A 26,072-nucleotide genomic window follows, 5' to 3' on the forward strand; every position below is an offset into this window, starting at 1 on the left:
CCTTAGCGGGAACCGAACCCGGGTCTCTCTGGACCGCAGGCCAACGCTCCAACCGCTGAGCCAAACTGGCCAGGGCAATTTCTCTGATTTTTAAGGCCTTATTTAAGTGTAGGAAGATTCCATTGCAAAATAGTTGGTGTAAGATGTTGATGCCGGTGCCTTGGACTAAAGGTGACATTGGAAAGAGACTGAATGGATTGAAACTGTGAAGACAGAACAGAGCGGAAGGGGGGGTGGGCCACGGCGAGTATGTGACATGGGCCATGGATCTGAGTCTGGTGATGGAGAAAGTCTGCGTGGGCCTCTTCACACTTCATCTTTACTACGTGCTCACAGCAGCAGGCTTCTCTAGTATTTTAACAGAATTAGAATTAGCTTTCACATTTTGCACTTTCTATGTGCATTATTTAGATTTCTTTTTCATTCCTATTTTTTCTTTAGGAAGAGACACACACTATTTGGTAAGAAGGAGATATATTTCTAGTGCAACAAAACCAGTGAAATGTAACACTTTTGTATGGTTTAGGTCCATTTTACCAAAAAGGAAAACTGTTTATAGCTGTATTTCGTTCGGTAAAAAAAAATTTTAAATGTAAATTCAGTTATATCTAAAATCAATATAAGAATTTCTCATTTATTTAACGGAATTAATCCAGTTAAAACTTTTCTTAACTTGTCTTTTGAATATTTCTGCATTTTTATGAATAGGTTTTCTTTTTAAAAAATAAGGCATGGTTAGATATTAAAACAAACTTTTTTTGACCAGACAAATCAAATTTAGAGTTTAATATATACTACCTTGACTTTTTAATTTCGTTATATAATAGGACTTCTCCTAAAATTGATCCATATTTCACATCGAAGCCTCCTGAGCCCTCTAATTTGGCAAGCATTTGATTAATGACACTGGTTTTCCCAACACCAAAGTCTCCTAATGGGCGAGAAAAAGATACATTAGGTTAGACTTACATGCAAGAAAATGAGCAGATGCTAATACATTAAAATGAACCAATATGATTTTCTTTCATTTGAAAATTACATGAAAAGTATGTTTTAGCTCTTCCCTTTTAAAAAAATTGTGGCTAAGTGTGGGTAAACCAAGCAGTTAATATGAAACCCTCTCAAAGTATTTAAATACTTTACATCTCTTACAAAAGAATATATCAGGAGTTAACCATTAGTTTTCTATAGTGTTCATTTATGCCTATCACAAATATTTTTGCTGATAGCACAACAGAACTACTACATGAAATCAATTTCCCTGAAAATTTTACCAACCCAATCTGGGGGAAACTGGAATAAACCCCTTATTGCGGCAGAACAGGGAGTCATGACTCTATGATTCACCAAATATGAAGTAAAAAAATTTCCTTAGCCTGACCAGGGTGGCTCAGTGGTTAAGCATCGCCCCATGCACCAAGAGGTTGCTGGTTCGATTCCCGGTCAGGACACATGCCCAGGTTGTGGGCCTGATCCCCAGTGGGGGGCATGCAGGAGGCGGCCAACTGATGTTCTCTCTCATCAATGTTTCTATCTCTCTCTATCTCCCACTTCCTCTCTCTCTAAAATCAGTAAAGGGGGAAAAAAAAGAAGAAAAAAGTTATGCTGTCCTGTACTGGCGAACATGGGGGAATGTGCATTCATACACTGTAGGCAGAGATATATAAAGCTTTTCAGGGCATTTTTTTTCTGTCTTACGAAATAAAATGGTTAGACAATAATTACTAAGCCTCTTCCTAACTCTGCAATTCTCCTTCTTTAGATATTTTTAATACCTGTAAGAAGTACAGGGCAGAAATTCTTTAAAAGAAGGCTTATGAGAAAAGAAAGACACGTTGTGTCTCTGGTAGCAGTGAAATTAATGCTCTCCCCGTATTCTGTTATCTTCAAGAGGCTGGCACTGGATCCCGCAGGATCACTTAGTATTGAAGTTCCTAGGTTAAAATAAAAAGTAAAAAGTTTCACATAATCTATCAATAAATGTTAACTTCATCTTTTAGGTAGGTACTAAATATTTTCTGGAAAAGTCAGTACGTTGTAAAGCAATTTAAACATACACAAATAAACCAAAGTTGTTGCAAGTGCCCGAGGGTCTCTGCTCATCTCTCGGAAATTGTTCCTTTCATTCATACTTGGAGCTGGAAGTCACCACAGATTCCTAAGCCCACCACACGCAAACTCGGACTTTGCCCCACCCTGTAGATCTAAACTGGTTTCTGCACAAACTTGGAATACATCAGTCCTCAAAGCTGCTAACATCACCACTTTTATATATGAAGCAGTCCCAATATTTTAGAGAAATATGAGTATTATTCCTATAATAACTCTTACCTCTTTGAATTAGTGTCTGAATATTAGGAAGTAGTTCTGACCATGGTATGAATTCACCTTGCTGTAGATCCACAAAATACCCAAAGATAGAACAGTCGCCCGTTGGTAGGTTAATGTCTACATTTGAAAATAACAAATAAAAAAATAAATAAATAAATCCAAGTACAAACAAGGTTCATTTATGGAATGTTTCACTAACAATATGATCTCTAGTAGAAAGATTTGATTGTTGAACGGGAAATAATAAATATTCACCAAGGGTGTATCCAAATATGTAAAATGAGCCTATCTTTTCTTCTAATCCTTAATTGTATAAAAGCAAAGTTTTGTTAATGTTTTGTCTTTTATTTGTATCCAGAAAGCAAGGTGAATCACGATCTGATATCTTTTGAAATATCACCCAGAATATCTGCTTTTTGCCATGTGTTGGATATTATCAAGTGCCAGTAATATAGTGTTTGTGGTCAAACCAATACATTAGAAAATTCTGATACTTATTTGCAAATTACATTTACTTGCCTATTCTAAAAGTAGTGAATTTTCTTAATAGCTTTTGGAAAATACAGAACAAAGCAAAAGAATTCAGCCATGGTTTCATCATATGAAGCTAACAATGTTAATATTTGATATACTCCTTTGAATCGTTCATGAAATTTTTCCACACAGTAAAACGCACTTCTTTTGGCTATACAGGTCTGTGAGGTTTTTACCACATGCACCTGTTCTTGTAACCGTGAGAGACAGGATCCAGAACAATTCTAAAATCCCCCGTGCTGCCCCCTTTGTATTCAGACTGTTCTGCAAACCCTAACCCTGGCGAACACTGATCTATTCTCTATTTTCATATTTGCCTTTTCCAGAATGTCATATATATTAAATCATACAGTATCTAACTTTTCGAAACTGAGTTCGTTCACCCGGCCTAATGCATTTAAGATTCATCCATACTGTTCCTCGTCACTCATCAAGTTAATTTCTTTTTACTGCTGGGTAGTATTCCATTGTGTAGATGTATCACAAGCTATTTGCCCATTAAAGAACATTTGAGTTGTTCCATTTTTTCCCCCAATTATGAATAATGCTGCCATAAATATTTCTGTACAGGTTTTAGCGTGAATGTAAGTTTTCATTTCTCTGGAATAAATATCTCGAGGTGAGATGCTGGGTCAGGTGGTAAGGGCATAGTTACTATTTTAAGAAACCATCATACTGCTTTCCAGAGTGGCTGTCATCTTTTCATCCACAATTAACAATACAAAAGGTCCTGTTACTGTGCCCCCAGGCTAACGCTTGATGTTACTGATTTAAAAAAACGTTTATTTTCCCAGCTTTATTGACACACAAATGACAAAGATTGTCTAAGTTTAAACTGCAGAATGTGATGATTTGATGCCCACATTTTGTAAAATGATTCCCACAGTTAGGTTAACATTCGATCACCTCTCATAAGTAATTACCATTTTTGTGTGCGAGAACTTTTTTTTTTTTTTTTTAAATCCTCACCTGAGGACATTTCTCCATTTTTCATTCAGATAGAGCAGGAAAAAGAGAGGAAGAGAGAGAGAGAAACACCGACGTGAAAGGGACACATCGAGTGGCTGCCACCCGCACAACCAACCAGGGCCGGGGACAAACTGCAACCGAGGTACGAGCCCTTAGCGGGAACTGAACCCGGGTCTCTCTGGACCACAGGCTGACACACCAACCGCTGAGCCAAACCGGCCAGGGCTGTTTGTGAGAACTTTTAAGATCCACTCTCTTAGGAACTTTCAAACACACACACAGCATTATTATTTACAGTCTCCCCGATGCACGTGGCATCCTCAGAGCTTACTTCTCTTACGTCTGGAAGATGTTTGCAGCCTCCCTCTCCTCTTTGCCCCGCCCCCAGTTCCTGGCAGCCACCACTGCATTCTCTAAGTCTGGCTTTTCAGAGTCCACATGTAAGTGAGATCCTCGAGTATTTGTCTTTCTCAGTCTGCCTATTTCACTTCGGGGGGACCTTGCTGTAGGAACAGCAGGATTTCCTTCCTTGTTATGAATGAATGCTATCCCATTGTATAGAAATACCAAATGTCTCTGATATTAGAAGTTAACCTCCATAGGAAATATGGAAAAGTTTGCAGCACAGCCCTGGCCGGTGTGGCTCCGTGGTTGGAGCGTCGGCCCCGGACAAGAGAGTCCCGGGTTCAGTTCCTGCTAAGGGCACGTACCTCGGCTGCAGTTTGTCCCTGGCCCCGGTTGGGGTCGTGTGGGTGGCAGCCACTCGATGTGTCGCTCTCACGTCAATGTTTCTCTTTCTCTCTTCCTCCCTGTTGTATCTGAGGATAAGTGCAAAAATGTCCTCAGGTGAGGATAAAAAAAAAAAAAGTTTGCAGCACAGATGTCTTAAGTAGAACTTTTACAAATAACCAAAACTGATACTTTAAGTCACATCAGACAGACTGGTAGGATTTGTACTTTTGGTAATATTTTTAGCTCTCATCTTTACTGAACAAATACATTCATGTTCAATGTTTTGCCTCTTATCTGTTCCAAGTTTCTTTAAGCAGTAACAGCTAATTGGGAAGGTTTACTGTTTGTAAGTATTAGGATAGATTCCACTTAGAGCTGCTTCAAAAAGCACAAATACTAAAGAAATCTAAGGCTTTAAAATAATTTCAAAAATATTATTAGAAAATCTTAGAAAGCATTTTTTAACAAAGAAATATGAAGCTGTACAACCTCCTTCTACTGCTGTTTCTGCTCCCTGGTGCTGTGTACACGTGGGCCCAGCTACGGAGCACGGCCTGCTTGCCTGAGCGCATCGTTTCTGGGCTTTACCTTCGTTCTGCTCACTTGGGTCGCCACCTCTTGTAGAAACAAGAATCAACCGGGAATCTAATGTTCTTCAGTCTCTTTCATTGAAGAAAGGGTGTACTTATTAACCGTCTTTTACCTTTAACGTTCACACTTTAGAAAATGGGCCTAGCCCTGGCCAGTTGGGCCCAGTGGTTAGAGAGTCGGCCCGTGGACTAAAGAGTCTTGGTTTCGATTCCTGGTCAAGGGCATGTACTTCGGTTAAAGGTTCGATCCCCGGCTGGTTGGGGTTGTGTGGGAAGCAACGAGTTGATGTGTCTCTTTCACACTGATGTTTTTCTCTCTCCCGCCCTCCCTCCCGCTCTATCTAAAAATCAATGGATATCCTTGAATGAGGATTAAAAAAAAAAAAATGGGCCTAATCAATATAAGCCCAATCATACAGAGTTTCAAGTTTATATTCTAAAGTAAGCATAATTATGACTTTTTCTTCCCAGAACTCACCTACTTGCGGATTGTTTTCAAATAATTCATGAACGAGGTTATCAAAGTCATAGGTTACTCTGGCAAGAGAATCAGGTTCAAAACTTGAATCAAAGAGTATATCATCTTCATGTTCGTCTTCACGTTTTAAAGTTCCTCCAAATGCCCAAGTAAACGCAAATACGAAAAGCTTCTGAATCACTGTCTTTAATTTATCAGGAAACTTCTCCAGATACCATGTTTTTGTAGCCCTGGAGTAGAATAATGTGGAAGGTTAAAATTTTTAGAAAGCTTTCAGTAATTTATTTCAAAATTATATCCAAGTTTCATTATTAAAAATTGTAACAGTTAAGTGTTGACATAAAATTTTAAAGTTAATGTCTAACTGTCCTCCACTAAGTCATGTAAATTATACACTGCTACTATTTATTTTTAAAGTAACATATGTATAAGAGATTGGTAGTCAGCTTTTATTTATTTAGTATACATGATCCACTTTAATTTAGGTCAATTTATTAGCTGACAGTTTACCTATCTTTTGGAAGAGGACCTGATAATTCTCCATTTTTCGTAGGAAGACACGAGAGAATAGTCATTCACTATGTATTCCTTTTAACCAAGTCCTAGAGTTGACTTAGTTCAACCTGGCTGAAGCCAGGCAGTGTGAGTCTGGGGAGAGTCTTCTCCAGTGTGGGTCAACCCAGGTCATTCTAGTCTTTGGGACCCTGAGCTACTATAGTGAAAACGCTGAGGGTGATGGGCCTGAGCAAAAGGTTTGGGCCTGACCTGAAGACATTTAAAATAATTCAGGAGTTAGCATTATCATAAAATCATTTCTAAATTTAAAAATCCTAAAAATATATCACTGAACTGAAATGTATTGACAATCATTAATGTACAATGCATATATACGATTCTATTTGAAATTTCTAGTTATATATAATAGTTTATTCAGCAAATATTTATTGAATTCTGACTATATATCCATTACTCTAAACAAAACAAACATGATCCCTTATTTCCAGGACAAGAAAATAAAGAATAGAGTCAAACATACTACAGAACAGTAGTAGAGATAACTAATTTAGATTGTGGGAATCAGGGAAGGCCTCTTTGAAGAAACAACAATTAAATTGAGATCAGAAGAATGAGTGAGATTTGTCAAAATGTAGGGAGGAAGAGCATTTGAGAAGAAGGAATATATGTGCCAAGACTGTGAGGTCAAAGGATCATGGCTAGTTTGAGGAATAAAAAAGAAAAAAAGACCAGTGTCATAAAAGCTCATATATACTTAGTGGAAGATATTAGAAAATGATGCTGGAGAGGTAGAAAGGGGCTTTTAAGGCTGTATCAAGGCATTTGTCCTTCATTTTGAGTGTAATGGGAAGTCATTAAATGACTATAAAAAGAAACATTCTAATTTGTTTTTTAAAAGATCAAACTCTTGCATATAAATATCAGCAGGTATGTACAAGCATATTCATTACAGTAGTATTTGTAATAACAAAAATGGAAAACAACAAACAATCCTATATACTTATTAATGGATAAACTGTGACATATTTATACAATGAACTATTACTCAGTAGTGAAAATGGATTAGTTGTAGGGCCATAACATTGAACAAAAATGCAGGACAGAAGAACATAGAGAGTGATTCCATTAAAGTTTAAAAACATACAAAGTTGAAAATATATTGTTTGGGAATATATTAGAACATAAAACCCAGGATAGTAGTTATTTCAGATAATAGAATACCATAAAATCTAGGTATACAGGGGATTTCAAAGATAAATTAATATGTTCTTTTCTGTAACTAAATGATGAGTATATGAATATTTGTTATTGTTATTTCTATCTTACACATATTTTATAAATATTCCTTTATGGCAACTTACTATTTAATTAAAATTAAAAATAATATATGGTTGTTGCCCAGCTGGTATGGCTCAGTGGACTGAGTGTTGTCCCAGGGACTGAGAGGTCCTGGTTTGATTCCCGGTCAGGGCACATGCCCAGGTTTCAGGCTTGATCCCCAGTAGGGGGCATGCAGGAGGCAGCCAATTGATGTTTCTCTCTCACATAGATGTTTCTGTCTTTCTCCCTTCCTCTCTCTCTAAAAAATCAATACAATATATATTTAAAAAAATAATATATGGTTGTCAGGTTGAGGATACATGGGAAGAATTAGGGAAACCAATTTATAGTCTATTATTACAACAGTATAGGCAATAAATAATGAGGGTCTGGGAAGAATGCTGATAAGCAAGATATATACAAATGAATGAATTTGAAGGTAGAGTGAACAGGTAGATAAAAACCATATTAAGAATGTTTTATTATTTAAAAGCAAAAGCAAGTGTGACATGAATGTCTTGGGACTCAGGGTGAGATGTAGGAGGGCCTCAACAGTAACTCTACTGTTCTACAAATGGCAGAAGAATTGTCCAGTTAGTAATTTCTGTAGTTATAATTTACTGAGCACTTATGCACCAGGCACTATTCTACATATCCAGCACAACACATTATTCTAGTTTTTTAAATGAGAAAATAAAAGCTCAAAAATAATTAGTAGGAGACCAGGACCCCCTCACTGAGCCAACAATTCACACAGCAGAAACCACTTTCTTATCAAAGCAACTTTAACCCTGGGGAAAGCAATTGCCCCACCTGCTAGAAATCCTCTTACTCTGTCCACCTGAGGGATTTTTCATTCAGCTGAGGGCTAAAACCCAAGGCTCATCAAGTAACTGAGACTAATAGCCAGCAGGCAAAAACTATAGGATAACTGAATCTTTTCTTGGCCTGCGAATCTACCCAGGAAAGTAAGACTTGACATTGGTTTTTAACGTGGGTCCTCCCACAGTCATCCAAACACAGTAGCAGGAGCCACAATTAGCAGAACACCAACACTGATAAGGAAAATTTCGCAGGCTCCAAAACCCACTAAGACAATCAAATAGAAAAACAAACCCCAAATGAAAGAACAAGAGAATTCTACAGAAGAAGGAATAAAATAATGGAATTAAGCAAGTTATCAGAGGTAGAGTTCAGAGTAATGATTATGAGGAAGCTCAACAGCATGAGTAACAATAAATATCAACCAATTGGAGATGAAAACCCACCAAGCGGAAATAAAGAATGACACAGCAGAAATAAAGAACACTCTGGAAGGAATGACCAGCAGAGTAGAGGAAGCTGAGGACTGGACCAGTGAATTAGAAGACAGGGTAGAAAAAAAATCACCCTATCAGAGAACCAAAAAGGAAAAAAACCAGGAGGACAGCTTAAGAGAACTGTAAGACAACATGACACACAACAACATCTGCATCACAGGAGTTCAAAAAGAAGAAGAAAATAAGCAAGGGTTGGAGAATGTATTTGAAGAAATAGTGATAGAAAACTTCTCTAACTTGATGAAGGAAAAAGGCACATAAGCTCAAGAAGCACAGAGAGCCCCAAGTAAGAATAACCCAAAGAGACCCACACTAAGACACATCATAATTAAAATGTGAAAAATTAAAGACAAAGAGATTCCTAAAGGCAGTAAGAAATAAGCAACAGGTTACCTACAAAGGAGCCCCAATAAGGCTTTCTCAACAGAAACACTACAGGCCAGAAGGGAATGGCATGAAGTATTCAAAGTACTGAAAAACAAGGATCTAAATCCAAGACTACTCTATGCAGCAAAGGTATCATTCAAAATAGAAGGTGAAATAAAGAGCTTCCCAGACAAACAAACAAACAAACAAACTAAGGGAATATATTAACACCAAACCAGCACTACTAGAAATGTTAAAAGGACTCTTGTAATAAGCAGAATAGAAAGAGAAACATAACCATAATAAATAAAAATGGCAATAAGTAAGTACTTATCAACAATAACCCTAAATGTAAATGGGATTAAACACTCCAATCAAGACACAGAGTAGCTGAAAGAATAAGAAAGCATGATTCATATATATATGTTGCTTGTAAGAGACCCACCTCACAAGAAAAGACTCATATAGGTTGAAAGTGAAAGGATGAAAAAAAATTTTCTAAGCAAATGAAAAGGGAAAAAAAATTGGAGTACCAATACTCATATCTGATAAACTAGAGTTCAAAATGAAGGCCATAACTAGAGACAAAGAAGACCACTGAATAATATTGAAAGGATCTATCCAACATGAGGATATAACCTTGGTCAACATATATGCACCCAATATAGGAGCACCAAAATATACTTTAAAACTTCTGGAGGACTTCAAAGGAGAAATTGACAACAGTAAAATCATATTAGAGGACTTTAACACCCCGCTGACATCACTAGATAGATCCTCTGGACAAAAAATTAACAAGGAAACAGAGACTCTAAATGATGCACCAGATCAAATAGATTTAATAGATATCCACATAGAATTACACCCCCAAACTTCAGAATTCACATTCTTCTCAAGTGCACATGGAACATTCTCAAAGATAGACCACATGTTAGAACACAAACTAAGTCTCTACAAGTTCAAGAAGACTGAACTCATATCAAGCATATTTTCAGATCACAGTGGCATGAAACTAGAAATCAATTACAATAAAAACACTCAAAAATATTCAAACACATGGAGACTAAATAGCATGTTATTAAACAACGAATGGATTACCAAGGAAATCAAGGAAGAAATTAAAAACTTCTTGGAAACCAATGAAAATGAACACACAGCAACACAAAAATCTCCAGGATGCAGCAAAAGCAGTCCTGAGAGAATATTTCATAGCCCTACAGGCCACCCTGAAGAAACAAGAAAAATTTCTAATTGACTATCCAACCCTACAACTTAAAGGACTAAAAAGTAAACAAAAAGAAACACCCAGAGCAGAAGGAAAGAAATAGTAAAGGTCAGAGCAGAAATAAACAACACAGAGACTAAAAACAAAACAAAACAAAACAAAAAAACAGAAAAAGATCAATGAAACAAAGAGCTAGTTCTTTGAAAAGATAAACAAGATTGATGAACTTGTAGCCAGACTCACCCAGAAACAAAGACAGAGGACCCAAATAAACAAAATCAGAAACTAAAGAGGAGAAATAACAATTAACACCACAGAAATACAAAGGATTGTTTAAAAATACCATGAACTATTATCTGCCAACAAATTGGACAATGTAGGCAAAATGGACAAATTTCTAAAATCACACAGTCTCCCAAAACTGAACTGGGAAGAGACAGAAAACTTGAGCAGACCAATAACAATGAAGGAAACTGAAGATGTAATCAATAAACTCTCAGCAAACAAAACCCCGGGCCCAGATGGCTTCACAAGGAGTTTCACCAAACATTCAAAGAACTAACACCCACTTTCCTCAAACTATTCCAAAAAATTCAAAAAGGAAGAATTCCAAACTTGTTCTATGAGGCCAGCATAATTCTAATTCCCAAACCAGATAAAGACACTACAAAGAAAGAAAACTACAGGCCAACATCCCTGATGAACATAAATGCCAAAATCTTAACAAAATATCAGTAAATCAGATCCAGCAATATATTAAAAAAAATTATTCACCATGACCAAGTGGGATTACTCCCAGAGATGCAAGGCTGGTACAATAATTGCAAGTCAATAAATGTGGTACACCACATAAACAAAATGAAAGATAAAAACCATATAATCATATCAGTAGATGCTGAAAAAACATTTGACAAAATCCAGCACCCATTTCTGATAAAAACGTTCAGCAATGTGGGAATAGAGGGGCCATATCTCAACATAAAGACCATATATAAAAAACCTACAGCCAACACCACACTCAATGGGCAAAAACGAAAAGCATTTCCCTTAAGAACAGGAACAACACAGGGATGCCCACCTTAACCACTCTTATTTAACATAGTACTGGAAGTCCTAGCCAAAGCAATTACACATGAAAAAAAAAAAAAGAGATCCAAATTAGAAAAGAAGAAGTGAAACTGTCACTATTCACTGACAACATGATACTGTACAAAGAAAACCCTAAATATTCCATCAAAAATTTACTAGATGTAATAAATGAATTTGACAAAGTAGCAGAATACAAAATTAACATCCAGAAATTGATGGCATTTTTATACACCAATAATGAACACTCAAAAAGGGAAACAAACAAAAAATATCCCATTTACCACTGCAACAACAACAACAAAAAATACCTAGGAATAAACTTAACCAAGGAGCTAAAAGACCTGTTCTTAGAAAATTACAGGACATTGAAAAAGAAATAGAAGATATAAAAAAGTGGAAACATATATCATGTTCATGGATCAGACAAATCAACATCATTGAAATGTCCATACTACCCAAAGCAATCTAGAGATTCAGTGCAATCCATATTAAAGTACCAGTAGCATATTTCACAGAGCTAGAACAAACACTCCAAAGTTTATATGGAACCATAAAAGATCCGAATAGCCACAGCAATTTTGAAAAAGAAGAACAAAGTGAGAGGGATCACAATACCAGATATCAAGTTATACTATAAAGCAATCATAATAAAAATAGCCTGGTACTGGCTGGCACAGAAACAGACATATAGATCAATGTAACAGAACAGAGAACCCAGATATGGACCCAAGACAGTATGCACAATTAATATTTGACAAAGGTGGCAAGAGCATACAATGGAAAAAAGACAGTCTCTTCAATAAATGGTGCCAGGAAACTAGACCACAACTTACACCATACACAAGAATAAACTCAAAATGGATAAAAGACTTAAATGTAACCTGTAAAACCATAAATATCCTAGAAGAAAATGTAGGAAAAACAACAACAAAAAAACAAAAACAACTTAGACATCACATGTAGTGGAATTTTCACTGATGATACATCACCTAGGGCAAAAGAAACAAAGGAAAAAATTAATAAATGGGACTACATCAAACTAAAAAGCTTCTGCACAGCAAAAGAAACCAGCATCAAGATCAAAAGAGAACCCACTCTCTGGAAGAACATATTTGCCAATGATACATTGGCTAGGGGGCTAATATCCAAAATATATAGAGTACTCATACAACTCAACAAAAGGAAGACAAACAATCCAATTAAAAAATGGGTGGAGGACCTGAATAGACACTTCTCTAAACAGGACATACAAAAGGCCAGGAGACCTATGAAAAAATGCTCACCATCTCCAATCATCAGAGAGATGCAAATTAAAATGACCATGAGATATCACCTCACACCTACCAGAATGGTGGTCATCAACAAATCATCAAACAACAAATGCTGGCGAGGATGTGGAGAAAAGGGTACCCTAGCACACTAGTGGTGGAAATGCAGACTGCTGCAGCCACTATGGAGAACAATATGGTGTTTCAAAAAATTAAAAATGGAACTGCCATTTGACCCAGTGATCCTACTTCTTGGAATATATCCTAAGAAACTGAAACACCAATCAGGAAGAATATATGTATCCCTATGTTCATAGCAGCGCTATTTACAATTGCTAAGATCTGGAAACAGCCCAAGTGCCCATCAGTAGATGAATGGATAAAAAAGCTGTGGTACATATACACAATGGAGTACTATGCAGCTGTAAGAAAGAGAGATCTCTTACCCTTTGAGACAACATGAAGTGACCTGGAGAGTATTATGCTAAGCAAAATAAGCCAGTCAGAGAAAGACAAGTACCACATGATCTCACTTATTTGTGGGACATAATGAACAAAATAAGATGTCGACCAAAAGAAATCCAGAATCATGGAAGTAGGGAACAGACTGACAAACCTCAGAGGGATGGAGGGTGGGAGGAGAAGGAAGAGAACTTATCTGCATATTTGCACAACCAATCGACAAGGACACCAGGTTGGGGAAGGCAGGAGAGAGATGGGAGCAGGAAGGAGGGGGTCAATGGGGAAAATAGGACATCTGTAATATTTTCAACAATTAAATAAATAAATAAATAAAAATAAAAATAAAGTTAAAGCACTGTTTCATTTAAAATAAAAAATAATAGTAATTAGTAACTGGTTCAATGTTTCTCAGCTCATAAGTAGCAGATTCATAAAATATTTTCATGTCACTTTTATTTCTCAAATATGTGCAGTCTAGGAAAAATGTATTCCTATTATTTATATAACATATATAGTGTGTGTGTGTATAAAATAAAACCTGGTAATCTTGTATTAGATAGAACCTTTTTGTAAGTTTTATTGTTCCAAAATGAAAACATAAAAACATTCAGGTGACTACCTCCAAATATGGTATACATTGCAAACTAAATAATAAATTGATCTTACAGAAAGTGAAACATTAAATAAACCTGTATCCTTTCAAATATCTTATATTAGATATACAAGATGCGATCTATGCAGAATAAAATAAGTTTAAGTGGATTTTGATGTTTTGAAGTCATAAAAGTATTGGTTTATTGACAAGTAATTTTGTGCCTATTTGAGCGTGTGGTACCTAGCACGTACTAAACCATGGCTGTTGAATAAAACTGACCTCTTTGCTATAGTCTTGAATCTAAGAGAAACTTTTGAATATGGAAAACTTTTCTTAGTTGAAATGTTCTTCAAATCTTCACCTTAAAAAGGAAAGAATATTTTCCACAATTAACAGACTTAAAATTTAGCTAATTCGTGAGGTTTAACTTTTAACATTGTTTAGTTTGTGAATCATCAGTATATACGGTATCTTAGAGTTACCTTACCTGGCCAAAGTAGGGGTTACTTTTCTAAGAAAAGAGAAGCAGAGAATGTACCTGCAATTGTCTGAATCAATCCTTATTTACCTGAAGCACAAATCTGCATACTTTTGTTCTTTATTCTACTCTGGTAATTTTTTTGTAAATTTTATTGTTCAAAATGAAAACGTAAAAATGTTCAGATGACTACTTCCAAATATGGTACACATTGCAAACTAAATAATAAATTGGTCTTAATAAAGTGAAGCATTAAAGAAACCTGTATACTTTCAAATAAGAAATGTATCAAAACAAACAGCGAACAGTTACACTGTAGGCAGGTTGTAACTGTCTCTCTCCTAATACCATCACCCACCTTTTTTGTCCAAGTCATCCATTCCACAGAGGAACACAAAGAATGAATGGTTATTCATTCTTCCTTTTAGCTAATTTTTTAAATCATGTTTTATGTTAAAATAACACAGAGTCCCGCCAGAGTGGCTCAGTTGGTTGAGCATCATCCTGTGCACTGGAAGGTTTCCAGTTCATTCCTGGGTTGTGGGTTTGATCCCTGGTTGGGGAGCATACAGAAGGCAACTGATCGAAGTTTCTCTCTCACATCAATGTTTCTCTTGCTCTCTCTCTTCCTCTAAGTATGTCCTCAGGTGAGGATTAAAATAACAACAACAACAACAACAACAACACAGGATTCTTGTAAAACAGGTAGAAATGAAAAGTATACTGAAGAAAATAATAATCACCCATAATTCCATCCCCCACAGATAATAATTATTAAATATCGATCCATTTTATTATGGTCTTTTATATAAATACATACTATTTAAATATTAAAGCTAGAATATTTAAAAATGTAAACTTGAATAAAAAACTAGATGTTCATTCTCATTCTGCTTTTTAATTCTATCTTAATGTCTTTTCATTGAAACATGACATTGTTGCAATATAATTTATGCATCCAGTCTTATTGTTGGAATTCAGATTATTGCTGTTTTTATGGTTATAAATATTTGTTATAAAGCTCCTTGTGCTAAATCTGTACACTTCTGTGACTATTTCTTTATAATTAATTTCTAGAATAAATACTAGAGTATATGGATATTTTTAGCAAATGTTACCAAGTGGATCACCAAGAAAAGCTGAATCAATTTATACCTTGAATACCTTCTGTGAGAGTTTACCTTTCAGCACATTCTAGCTGTGGTAATTAAAAGAGTATGATGTGAGAGCAATACTTTATGGGATAACAACAAACCACAGCTGGAAAAAGAAAAAAGAAAGGAAGATCCTTCAGAATCAGAAGCAAAGAAGGAAGTCACAGAGAGGAAGGTAAATGCACGAACACACACCACAGCGCCCTGGGAGTCTGTCACCAAGTGTAAGCTCTGACAGCCAGAGTCAGGTTCTTACGACCGTGCCAGGAGAACGACCTTTGTGCAGTAAGAGGACGATATCTGGATTAGATCCCCGAATAAACCTTGGGCCCTGAAAGGGTTTCCCAATGGAAAGGGGACTAGGAAAATTGGGGCTGTCAGCCCAGGAAAGCTACAAGGGAACTTTTATCTGCCTAGATTTCTGGAAGATAAAAGTGTGCTATAAGAAATAAAACCTCAGGTTTATATCATGTGCAAAATATGTACTCCAAATTTACACAGCTCTGAGATTTCCCCGTAAATAAAATTCAAAATTGGGAAAATGAATCTGAAAGAGAATAGAAAACAAATGTGTTTATATGATTAAAAAAGTAAAAGGAAAACCATGAGAATAAAATAGAAGTTGAAGTCTGTGGTGCACTGAAGGTAACTATAGTAACAGTAAAAGCTAAATCCTGGTCAGTACTGACGCAACCGTCCCCACCACGAACGCAACAATCTGGTAGAAGAAAAGGTGCGCCCTATACACCTTTCTCTATTGTTCCTTTATGCACAGTATCCGACATTCAGTAAAAAATTCTGATACATACAAATAAGCAAAAAAAAAAAAGAATCTTGTTCCCAAGAAATAAAGCAGTTAATAAAACAGATCCAGAGATGGCCCAGATGTTGGGAATTTAAAATAGCTTTGATCAAACTGCTAAAGGACCTAATGTAAAAGCAGAAATCAGTAATGACCAGAGAATTTCAGCAGATAAATGAAAACTACAGTCAGTGGTGGAAATGCTAGAAATAAAAACTACCATCGCAGAGACAAGAGCAGTCAATGGGCTTATACAGTAGACTGACTGTAGCAGAGAACAGAATCGGTGACTTGAATATAAACCGGCAAACATTATCCAAACTAAAACACCAAAAAGGAAAATAATAAAACAAACAAAACCCCACCAAACAAAAATTCCAGAGCACGCAACAGCTGTGGGACAATATAGCAACATAGTATTTCCAGCGTGGGTTTTACTGTTCTACCCTGTTTCTCTGGGATCCGATTCAATCTTGGGTCCTACGTTGTCTCTCATTCTATGAAGTTCTTGGTAATTATTCTTTAAATATTTCTTCCCCTGTATTTATTTATTTTTAGCATTTCTGGAGATCCCCTTATATGGATACTAACCTTTCAACTTCTACTCATCTTTCAACTATATGCACACACATACACAAACATGTATGTATTACACAGACAACTATATTTAAATTTACATATTTCATCTCTTCAACACTTCCTGATGTACTCTGGGAGAGTCCCCGACTATTCTAGCTCTCGCTGATTTGTTATCCAGGAAACCAAGCCAGGCAGCATTCAACCCATATATTGTGTTCTTTACCTTATTAATTTCTTGTCTGTCCTAACCTCCAGTTATATCTTTTAACTACTTCTGGCTTTGTTTCCAGTGCTCCCGTTTCCTGGCTTGCACTTCTGATGAATTCAGAGACGGGCCTCTGGGGAGGGAGTTGACAATATCCACCCTGACACCACTCATCTTCCTGTGGTCTCTCCCCCTCCATCATCTCGGCTGTAATATGTGAAGGGGGCGGGCAGGAGGAGGAAATAGTTTTACCTGCTCGCTCACCTAGTCAGGCTTCTCTGCGTGTTGCACAGGGTGACTGCCGCTGCCTCCACCGGTGCCGTGGTGGCCAGCCAGCAGAGGGACAGGCGACAGCCCCTTCAGAGACAGGAGGGCAGGGGAGAGGGCAAACTGAAATGATCTCCCCCACTCCTGGTACCCAGCTCTTTCCTGCTCAGGGTTGCTGTTTCCCGGCACTGGGACTGGCACCATCTGGTCACCCCCAGATTTCTCCAAATGTGTTCATTTCATGGATCTCAAATCAGGTTTTGGAGAGAGTTGGGATTCTGTGCTGATTTGCCATTGAAAGGGTTAATAATGTTTTAACAAAGTTAAACTCCATTCTGATCAGTTATTCCTGCACATAAACACCCGAGCAGTTTTCTGAAAAACTCGGGACTGGCACCCAGAGGAACCATGAAGGTAAGGGGTTAATGACGGCCTTGGGAAACTTGGAGAAGGAGGAGATTAACGATGGCCCAGACCTCTGCTGGAGCAGACTCCTCACCTCTGACAGTTGTATCAGCCCTGACACCAATTACGTGGTGCCAAGAGAGTGTGTTGTTGTTGTTGTTTTAATCCTCACCAGAGGACATTTTTCTATTTTTTGTTCAGATAGAGCGGGAGGGAGAGAGAGGAAGAGAGAGAAAGAGAAACATTGATGTGAAAGGGACACATTGAGTGGCTGCCACCCGCACGACCAACCAGGGCCAGGGACAAACTGCAACCGAGGTACGTGCCCTTAGCGGGAACTGAACCTGGGCCTCTCTGGACTGCAAGCCAACGCTCCAACTGCTGAGCCAAACTGGCCAGGGCATTTTTTAATGTAGTTTTTTTAGTTTCTGTGGTTTGGGCCTATGAAAACCAGAGCACAAAGAGATTTCGAGGCTGGGTTCTTTTAAGGAGTCAGCCCGGCTGCACCCAGGCGTACGCAATAAAGCCCTTTGGCTCTACACTGGCCTTGGTGGTGGATGTGACTTCCCGCCGGCTCAGACCTTTTAGGCATCTCATCGGTAACCCGACAGAAGCAGTGTTTGAAAGCAGAGACCATGCCTCTAGCCATAAAGTTGTACTGTTTTCTTAACCTTCTGATTGCCAGGATGTGTTACCACTTTCCATGTTTATGCCTTCGTGTGATTACAGTTTACACCCAGGATTCAGAACAGATTTTCCCCACTATTTATCTCTCCAAGGAAAAAGTTTAGCAAAAACATTCTTTCCTAAGATATTGTCTAAGGATTCTTTAGACTCATTTCCCTTGTGATCCATCAACATTTATGTATTATACAAATTGACTTTATTGATATGCTCCTCTATAAATTATTTTTAGTTTGTTCCATGTCCATGGCTGCTTTCGATTCAGGTAGGCTGAAAAATCCTGGCCTTCTTTTATAAAATCTAATTAAAGGTGATAAATAACTGGCATTGACTAGCTAACATATAATATCATTAGTATGACTTAGGGAGGAAAAACTCACATTGTCCAAAGCCTCCATTTTTATCCATGAATTCAAAGAAAGCATCAAGGATTCTGCAGAGAGTTATAACGATCGTTATGTCTTGTACAGGAAATGGCTGAAATTTCTGGTGTTGCTTTATAAATTGTAGTCCATGTTTGACACTATTTTTAATTAAGAATTCAAGACAATCCACTCCTACTTGACTCATAATTTGAGAAGTTTTCAAAAGCCATGACTTAACATAAGGCTCCCATCCCAGATCAACCGGATCCTAACAATAAAAAGCACAAGATAATTTTATGTAAATATGTATAAACACAGTGTCCACCTACTCTCTTACTGTCTTTTTTTTTTTTTATCCTCACCCGAGGATATTTTTCCATTTTTTGTACAGATAGAGTGGGAGGGAGAGAGAGGAAGGGAGAGAGAGAGAGAGAAACATCGATGTGAAGGGACACATCGAGTGGCTGCCACCCGCACGACCAACCAGGGCCGGGGACAAACTGCAACCGAAGTACGTGCCCTTAGCGGGAACCGAACCCGGGTCTCTCCGGACCGCAGGCTGACGCTCTAACCGCTGAACCAAACTGGCCAGGGCTCTTACTGTCTTTTTAATTCACCACTGCTAAGTATGGTTTAGAATCATCATTCATTAAAGGGCAAGTGATCAACAAAGCGTAAAGAATTACCCTTCTCTGAAATATCTGTGATTTTTAACGACGGTCCTACAAGTCAACAAGCATTTTGGGGACTGTGTGTAGAGAGAGGCGTTGGGGTTTTTGTGCATGTGGTCAGAGGAACTGCTTACCCAGAAAATCTGCACTGTACGTGCCATTATTCATTGAGTTAAGTGGATTAGAACACAGGGCCACCAGTGGCTAATCATGAATTCCTACACAGAAAACACTCCTTCGTTGTGTCTTCTCCCTCTTCCCCACTCCCTTGGGTAATGTGCTTCACAAGTTCCAGGAGCCATGGCAAAGGCTTCGGGGCAGTCTTCCCTCTATTGGAAGAATCATACCAGCAGCCTAACCTGTGCACTACTCACTGCTGTGCAAATACCGACATTCCAGTTACGGAGCAGTGATTACATTCCTATTCACTTCTGGGCGAGGAGCCTTTAGGGGACACAAAACTTTTAACTGCTGCGATCACACGCATAAAAAGAAGATGAGCCCTGGCCGGTTTGGCTCAGCAGTTAGAGCATCGGCCTGTGGTTCAGAGAGACCCAGGTTCGGTTCCCGCTAAGGGCATGTACCTCGGTTGCAGTTTGTCCCCGGCCCTGGTTGGCTGTGAGGGTGGCGACCACTCGATGTGTCCCTTTCACATCGATGTTTCTCTCTCTCTCTGTTCCTCTCTCTCGCTCCCACTCTACCTGAACAAAAAATGAAAAAATGTCCTCGGGTGGGGATAAAAAAATAAAACAATTAAAAAAAGATGATGACTGTTATTATCTTAAACAACACATTTTCTTTATCAAGGAATTCGATTTTGAAAACTTACCATATAGACCATTGCACATCGGCTGACAGTAGCAGGACTGGCCTGAGAGAGACTGTCCACTTCAAAAATCACTCTTACTTTGTTAGTTAAAGCTATTCTCTCACTGTTCGCTAGGCACAGTGTTCTAGAGTCATCGAGCATAGAATTTAGGCTTTCTACCCAACAGGTGTCCACTGGACCATCTAAGACAACCCACTGCCAATCGAACTCTGCAGAGAAACATAGTTTTAATGTAGTTGAGCATAATCTCAGTCTGCTTTCATTACAATCTAGCACATCTTCTATTTCATTTAGAAAATACTTTCTAATTAAGATGAGAAGTGATATCCCAGAAAACACGAGAGGAAATGTGTTTATGTGTAGTCTCTCATGTCTATTAAATATGAATAAACATTCATACCATATGCTTAATGTTATAAACACTGTTTCAATATCCTTAGACAGCCGAATTGTATAATTAGTCTTTAAAATTTGGATAAGTGACAGAGCCATGGATCTATCTTTCCCACAATATGGTTCGGGGGCCCTCCACCCACGAAGTTTCTGGATAAACTGCTTCTGGGAAACAGGAAAGGGCAACAGCTGCTCTTTGAGGAGAGAATCAGATGGATCGATTTTACAGTATTTCACGCTGGGAACCCATGTGCTGCTCTTTCCACTCGACTATCCCCTTGTTCCCTATTTTTAGAACATCTATTGGTCAGGATAGGGGAGTTATGAATGGGAAACTATGGAGACAGAGTAGTTAGCCACTTAAAAGACAGTAAGAGCCCTGGCTGGTTTGCTCCGTGGTTAGAGCATCGGCCCTTGGACTGAAGGGTCGTGGGAGGCAGCGGTTGATGTGTCTCTTTCACATCGATGTTTCTCCCTCCCTCCCTTCCACTCTAAAACTCAATGGAAATATATCCTTGGGTGAGGATTCACAACAACAAAAATATCCCAGAAGAATCGGAGAGTAGAGGAAGGATCCAGATACCACCACTGCTAAGATGGCTCTCAGGGGCTGAGATGCCTGCCTTGGGGATTTTCTTAAAACCCTAAGAAGGAAATGCATTATGCCCAATCACGGTACCCTCCCAAACTGAGTATCAAAAAGTAACACACAATGCCCTGGCCGGTTTGGCTCAGCGGTTAGAGAGTCGACCTGCAGTCCTGAGAGACCGGGGTTCGGTTCCCGCTAAGGGCACGTACCTCGGTTGCAGTTTGTCCCCGGCCCTGGTCGGTCGTGTGGGTGGCAGCCGCTCGATGTGTTCCTTTCACATCGATGTTTCTCTCTCTCTCTCTGTTCCTCTCTCTCCCTCCCACTCTACCTGAACAAAAAAATGGGAAAATGTCCTCGGGTGAGGAAAAAAAAAAAAAAAAAGTAACACACAAAAACTTAGGAATTCTAAGAACATAGACGCGACAGCGGAGGTCTCTTTCAAAGTCTGGAACATAGGTGGCCCACGGCAGGGAGTGCGGGTCCGAGGCTCGCCGGGGCAGTGGGAGCAGGGTTGGGTCCTGCAGCAGACTGCCGGCTCCTCCGGGACCCGGACCTTGTCCTAGACATCTCGGTCCCCCGGCACATGGCACAGTGGCACATGGTGGGTATACAATTCAGTTTAGATGACTGTGCTTGGGTCACAGAATCTGACCTGGGAATGTACAGACTGTATGGAGTCTGGCTCCAGAAGCAACACTACTGTAGTTTGCCCTAGTACTTATATAACATAATTATATATGCATGTACTGTGATTGACATGGTAAAATTATACAGGTTTTAAATAAGCACACGAGAAAAAAATAAACAGTACAAAGACAAAATATCACAAATCAAAAATGTTCTAAAAATAAAAAACAAAACTCAGATTGGTTCAGTTTATCTTTTATGTCAATCATCTTTATTAAATTTAATACAATACTTACTTTCACTTTCTGTAATTTTATCTTCCTTCATCAGCTCCTTAAAAATATCATCATCAATATCTGCTGTATTAGAGGAATCAAGTTGGAAAACCTAAAATAAGTAATCAATAATATTTAAATTTTTATTTGATCACACTTTCCAATTAAGATGGACTATATGTCAATACACTTTCTTTTGTGATAAAGTATAAAAGGCAGAAGGTTCTGTAGCGGAGAAGACCAACATCTAACCACCACTTTATAATGTGACTCAACTGTGATGACAGGTCATTTTCTTTTAAAAAACTTTTCAGTTTTTGCCCCAGAAAGATAATACATACTTGTAATAAAATATTCAAGTAATACAGCAAAACACAAAGAAGAATGCAAAAGTTCTCTGAATTTCCACCATCCATTAAAAAAAAATCACAGTTGACATTTTAGTGTATAGTTTTCCTAGACTTTTTCACAATAGAGTTTTAAAATTTTAGGTTAGCCCTAGCCATCCATTTGGCTCAGCGGTTAGAGCATCAGCCCGCAGACCAGAGAGTCCCGGGTTCGGTTCCTGCTAAGGGCACGTACCTCGGTTGCGGTTTGTTCCCGGCCCCAAGGGGGCCATGTGGGTAGCAGCCACTTAATGTGTCTCTCTCACATCGATGTTTTTCTCTCTCTCTTCTTCTTCCCCTCCCACTCTATCTGAAGATAAATGCAAAAATGTCCTCGGGTGAGGATAAAAATAAATAAATAAATAAAATAAAATTTTAGGCTACATAAGAATTACCTGCAGGGTCGTTAAATTGCAGATTCTAACCCTCATCCTTGGTAATTCTGATTAAATACGTTTGGAATGGAGCTCAGCATTCCAATTTTTTTTTGTAATCCTTACCCGATGATATTTTTGCATTTATCTTCAGATAAAGCGGGAGGGAGAGAGGGGGAGAGAGAGAAACATCGATGTGAGAGAGACACATCAAGTGGTTGGCTCCTGCACGACCCCAACCGGGGCGAGGACTGAACCACAACCGAGGTACGTGCCCTTGACCGGAATCGAACCCGCAAATCTTTGGTCTGCGGCCGCTGCTCCAACTGCTGAGCCAAATCGGCCAGGGCAGAATTCCAATTTTTAACATGCTCCCCAGATGAACATAATACAGGTTATTTTCACACCAATCCCTGAGAGATTCTGATCGATGCGCACACTTAAGATTTTATAAAGAGAAAAGAAACAATCTGAAATGAAGATCTGTCATAAATATTTACAAAATAGCATACATTAAAAGCAACAGTAAACAGAAAAAGTAAATGATAAGAAGATTCACAGAAGAGTAATTCATCTCTCTCAGTAATGGTAGATGAAGTAAAGAAAAATAATTGAGTACAAAAGACCTAAATAACTCAATAACGTAGGTCTAATTGGTTCATCTATACCTATATCTTTTACCTGAAAACAAAAAATAGTCTTCTTTTCATGGGTCTACAGAAAATTCTAAAAATTAAACATATATTAGGCTACAAACTAAATCTAAAAATAAAGCATTTGAAAAAAAACACACTTTTTTTTTATCCTCACCTGAGGACATTTTTTCCATTTTTTTGTTCAGACAGAGTGGGAGGGAGAGAGAGGAAGAGAGAAAAACATCGACGGGACACATCGAGTGGCTGCCACCCACACGACACAACCAGGGCCAGGGACAAACTGCAACCAAGGTACATGCCCTTAGTGGGAACCGAACCCGGGTCTCTCTGGACCGCAGGCCGACGCTCTAACCGCTGAGCCAAACTGGCCAGGATGAAAAAGCACACATTAGAGATAATATTCTCTAATCACAATGAAATAAAACTAAAACTTAATAAAGACTGCAACAACATATACTACTTCCTGGAAACCTTTAAAAAATCTTTCTTAAACAACTCCTGCATTGAAGAAGAAATCTAACATGAACTGTAGAAGAGTGTAAAATAAATTCTGAACGAGAACACTAAAGGCGAGGCCTGCTTCTTCTAAATGTTAAAACCTATTCTAAAGCAACATTAATTAAAATTGTGTCATTCTGCTATTTAAACTGAGAGGCAGAATAAAGAAGGTAGAAAACTCTATATGTACATATGGGTTTTTATTATTTTATATATTAGTGGGAAAGAAATAAATTATTCATGTGTCAAAATAATTTTCCATTTGGGAAAATTAAGTTAATAATTTACACCAAAATAAGTCACACACACTAAATATTTGAAAGTGGTTTTTATATCTTTCTGTTGAATAACAATCAATATAGCAGAATAATCTTAGGCTAGAGAAAGGTATGACCGAAAAGTTTGAATCTACATAAGAATATACTGATAAACTTATTTCTGTGGACTGTGGAAAATAAGTATAGCACCAATGACAAATTTGAACACAGAAAACACTTTCATATCAATATAAAAATAGCAGTGATCCAATAAATTTTTTAGGAAGTAGATTTCTAAGTAAAAAAAAAAAAATCTAGTTGAACGAGGGTACAGGGGAGGATACATGATGATAGAAAAAAATAAATTAAAAATCTCAGTATGTATTCCCCAAATTATCCCTAGACATGTATGAATGTCTATTTCACAACCTTGTAATTATGGAATATTATTTTCCTATTTTAAAAAATTTTTTGCAAGCCCTGACCTGTTTGGCTCAGCGGTTAGAACATTGGCGTACGGTCCAAAAAGTCCCAGGTTCGATACCACCTAAGGGCATGTACCTCGGTTGCAGTTTGTCCCTGGCCCTGGTTGGTGGTGTGGGTGGCAGCCACTCGATGTGTTCCTTTCATGTTGATGTTTTTCTCTCTCTCTTCCTCCTACTCTATCTGAACAAAAAATGGAAAAATGTCTTTGGGTGAGGATAAAAAAAAAATCTTTGCAAGATATATGCACCCTTACATTCACTGCAGCATTATTCTTGGTGGCCAAGACATGGAAACAACCCAAGTGGCTTTTGGCAGAGGACTGGATAAAGAAGATGTGGCACAGATATATAATGGAATACTACTGAACCCTAAAAAAGGATGAAATGCTGCCATTTGCAACAATGTGGATGGACTTTGAGAGTATTGTGCTGAACGAAATAAGTCAGTCAAGAAAAGCTGAGAACTATATGATTTCACTCATATGCGGGATATAAAACAGAAACTCATAGACACAGACAACAGTAGGGTGGTTACAGAGGGAAGGGGGACAAAAGGGAACAAATTTATGGTGACAGATTACTTGACTTTGGGTGGTAGGCACACAGTGCAATATACAGATCATGTACCATAGGAATGTACACTTGAATCCTAATGATCCTATTATCCAATTACCCCAATAAATTTAATTGAAAAACATCCTTGCTAATCTGTTTGGTTCCAAATATCTTTTAGTTAATATGCTTTAGCTGATGAAATACACTAGTAATCTCTACTTATTACTCATGAGACTATAACTTTTCAAATATTTTTGCTATTCATATTTATTCTTAGATGAATTTTATATCAAATACTTTATTCATTTTTCTCTTAAAGTATTTTTGTACTTCAGTAATTTGTAAGCTATATTGGCGGTATCCGAATCAACTCTTAATCTAGTTTGTATTCCTTTAAAACCAAGCATCTTCGACCTCATGTTACTGTTTACTGACCATTTGAAAACACAATGGGATAGACTGTTCTTTTTTATAACTTAATTTTTCTCTTAACTGATCATAATTTTTAAATTTACTTTTACACTAGCAAGTATTTAATAATGCTTTAATATCAGTCTTTAGATAAATAATGAAATACTCCACAATAGTCAAATAAAAGTAATCATTCCATACTGAACTTACATTAGATAAATCTGAGAGTCTTGACCTTAGTTTAAGATCATTATCTTTCTTTGAATTCATTGTAGTGTTAAACTGTACAAAACTTCGAACTGCTGCTGATAGTAATCCGTCGGTCCATTCCAT

At 37.8% G+C, this 26,072-nt stretch overlaps 1 protein-coding gene across 1 annotated transcript in view; it reads right to left on the reverse strand.

The window, feature by feature from the left end:
* Positions 1-26,072, reverse strand: part of DNAH14 (dynein axonemal heavy chain 14) — a 114,731-nt gene extending 88,659 nt beyond the window's left edge. The window contains exons 1-9 of the mRNA XM_036277765.1: positions 25,950-26,072; positions 22,139-22,229; positions 20,430-20,442; positions 18,749-18,801; positions 14,074-14,155; positions 5,635-5,864; positions 2,332-2,448; positions 1,776-1,934; positions 796-931 (exon numbers count right to left, since the gene is read on the reverse strand). Coding sequence (XP_036133658.1) covers positions 796-931; positions 1,776-1,934; positions 2,332-2,448; positions 5,635-5,864; positions 14,074-14,155; positions 18,749-18,801; positions 20,430-20,442; positions 22,139-22,229; positions 25,950-26,072 — 1,004 coding nt within the window. The remainder of the gene's footprint in view (positions 1-795; positions 932-1,775; positions 1,935-2,331; positions 2,449-5,634; positions 5,865-14,073; positions 14,156-18,748; positions 18,802-20,429; positions 20,443-22,138; positions 22,230-25,949) is intronic.

The sequence above is a fragment of the Molossus molossus genome, unplaced genomic scaffold (assembly GCF_014108415.1).
Source record: "Molossus molossus isolate mMolMol1 unplaced genomic scaffold, mMolMol1.p scaffold_m16_p_23, whole genome shotgun sequence".
Classification (NCBI taxonomy): domain Eukaryota; kingdom Metazoa; phylum Chordata; class Mammalia; order Chiroptera; family Molossidae; genus Molossus; species Molossus molossus.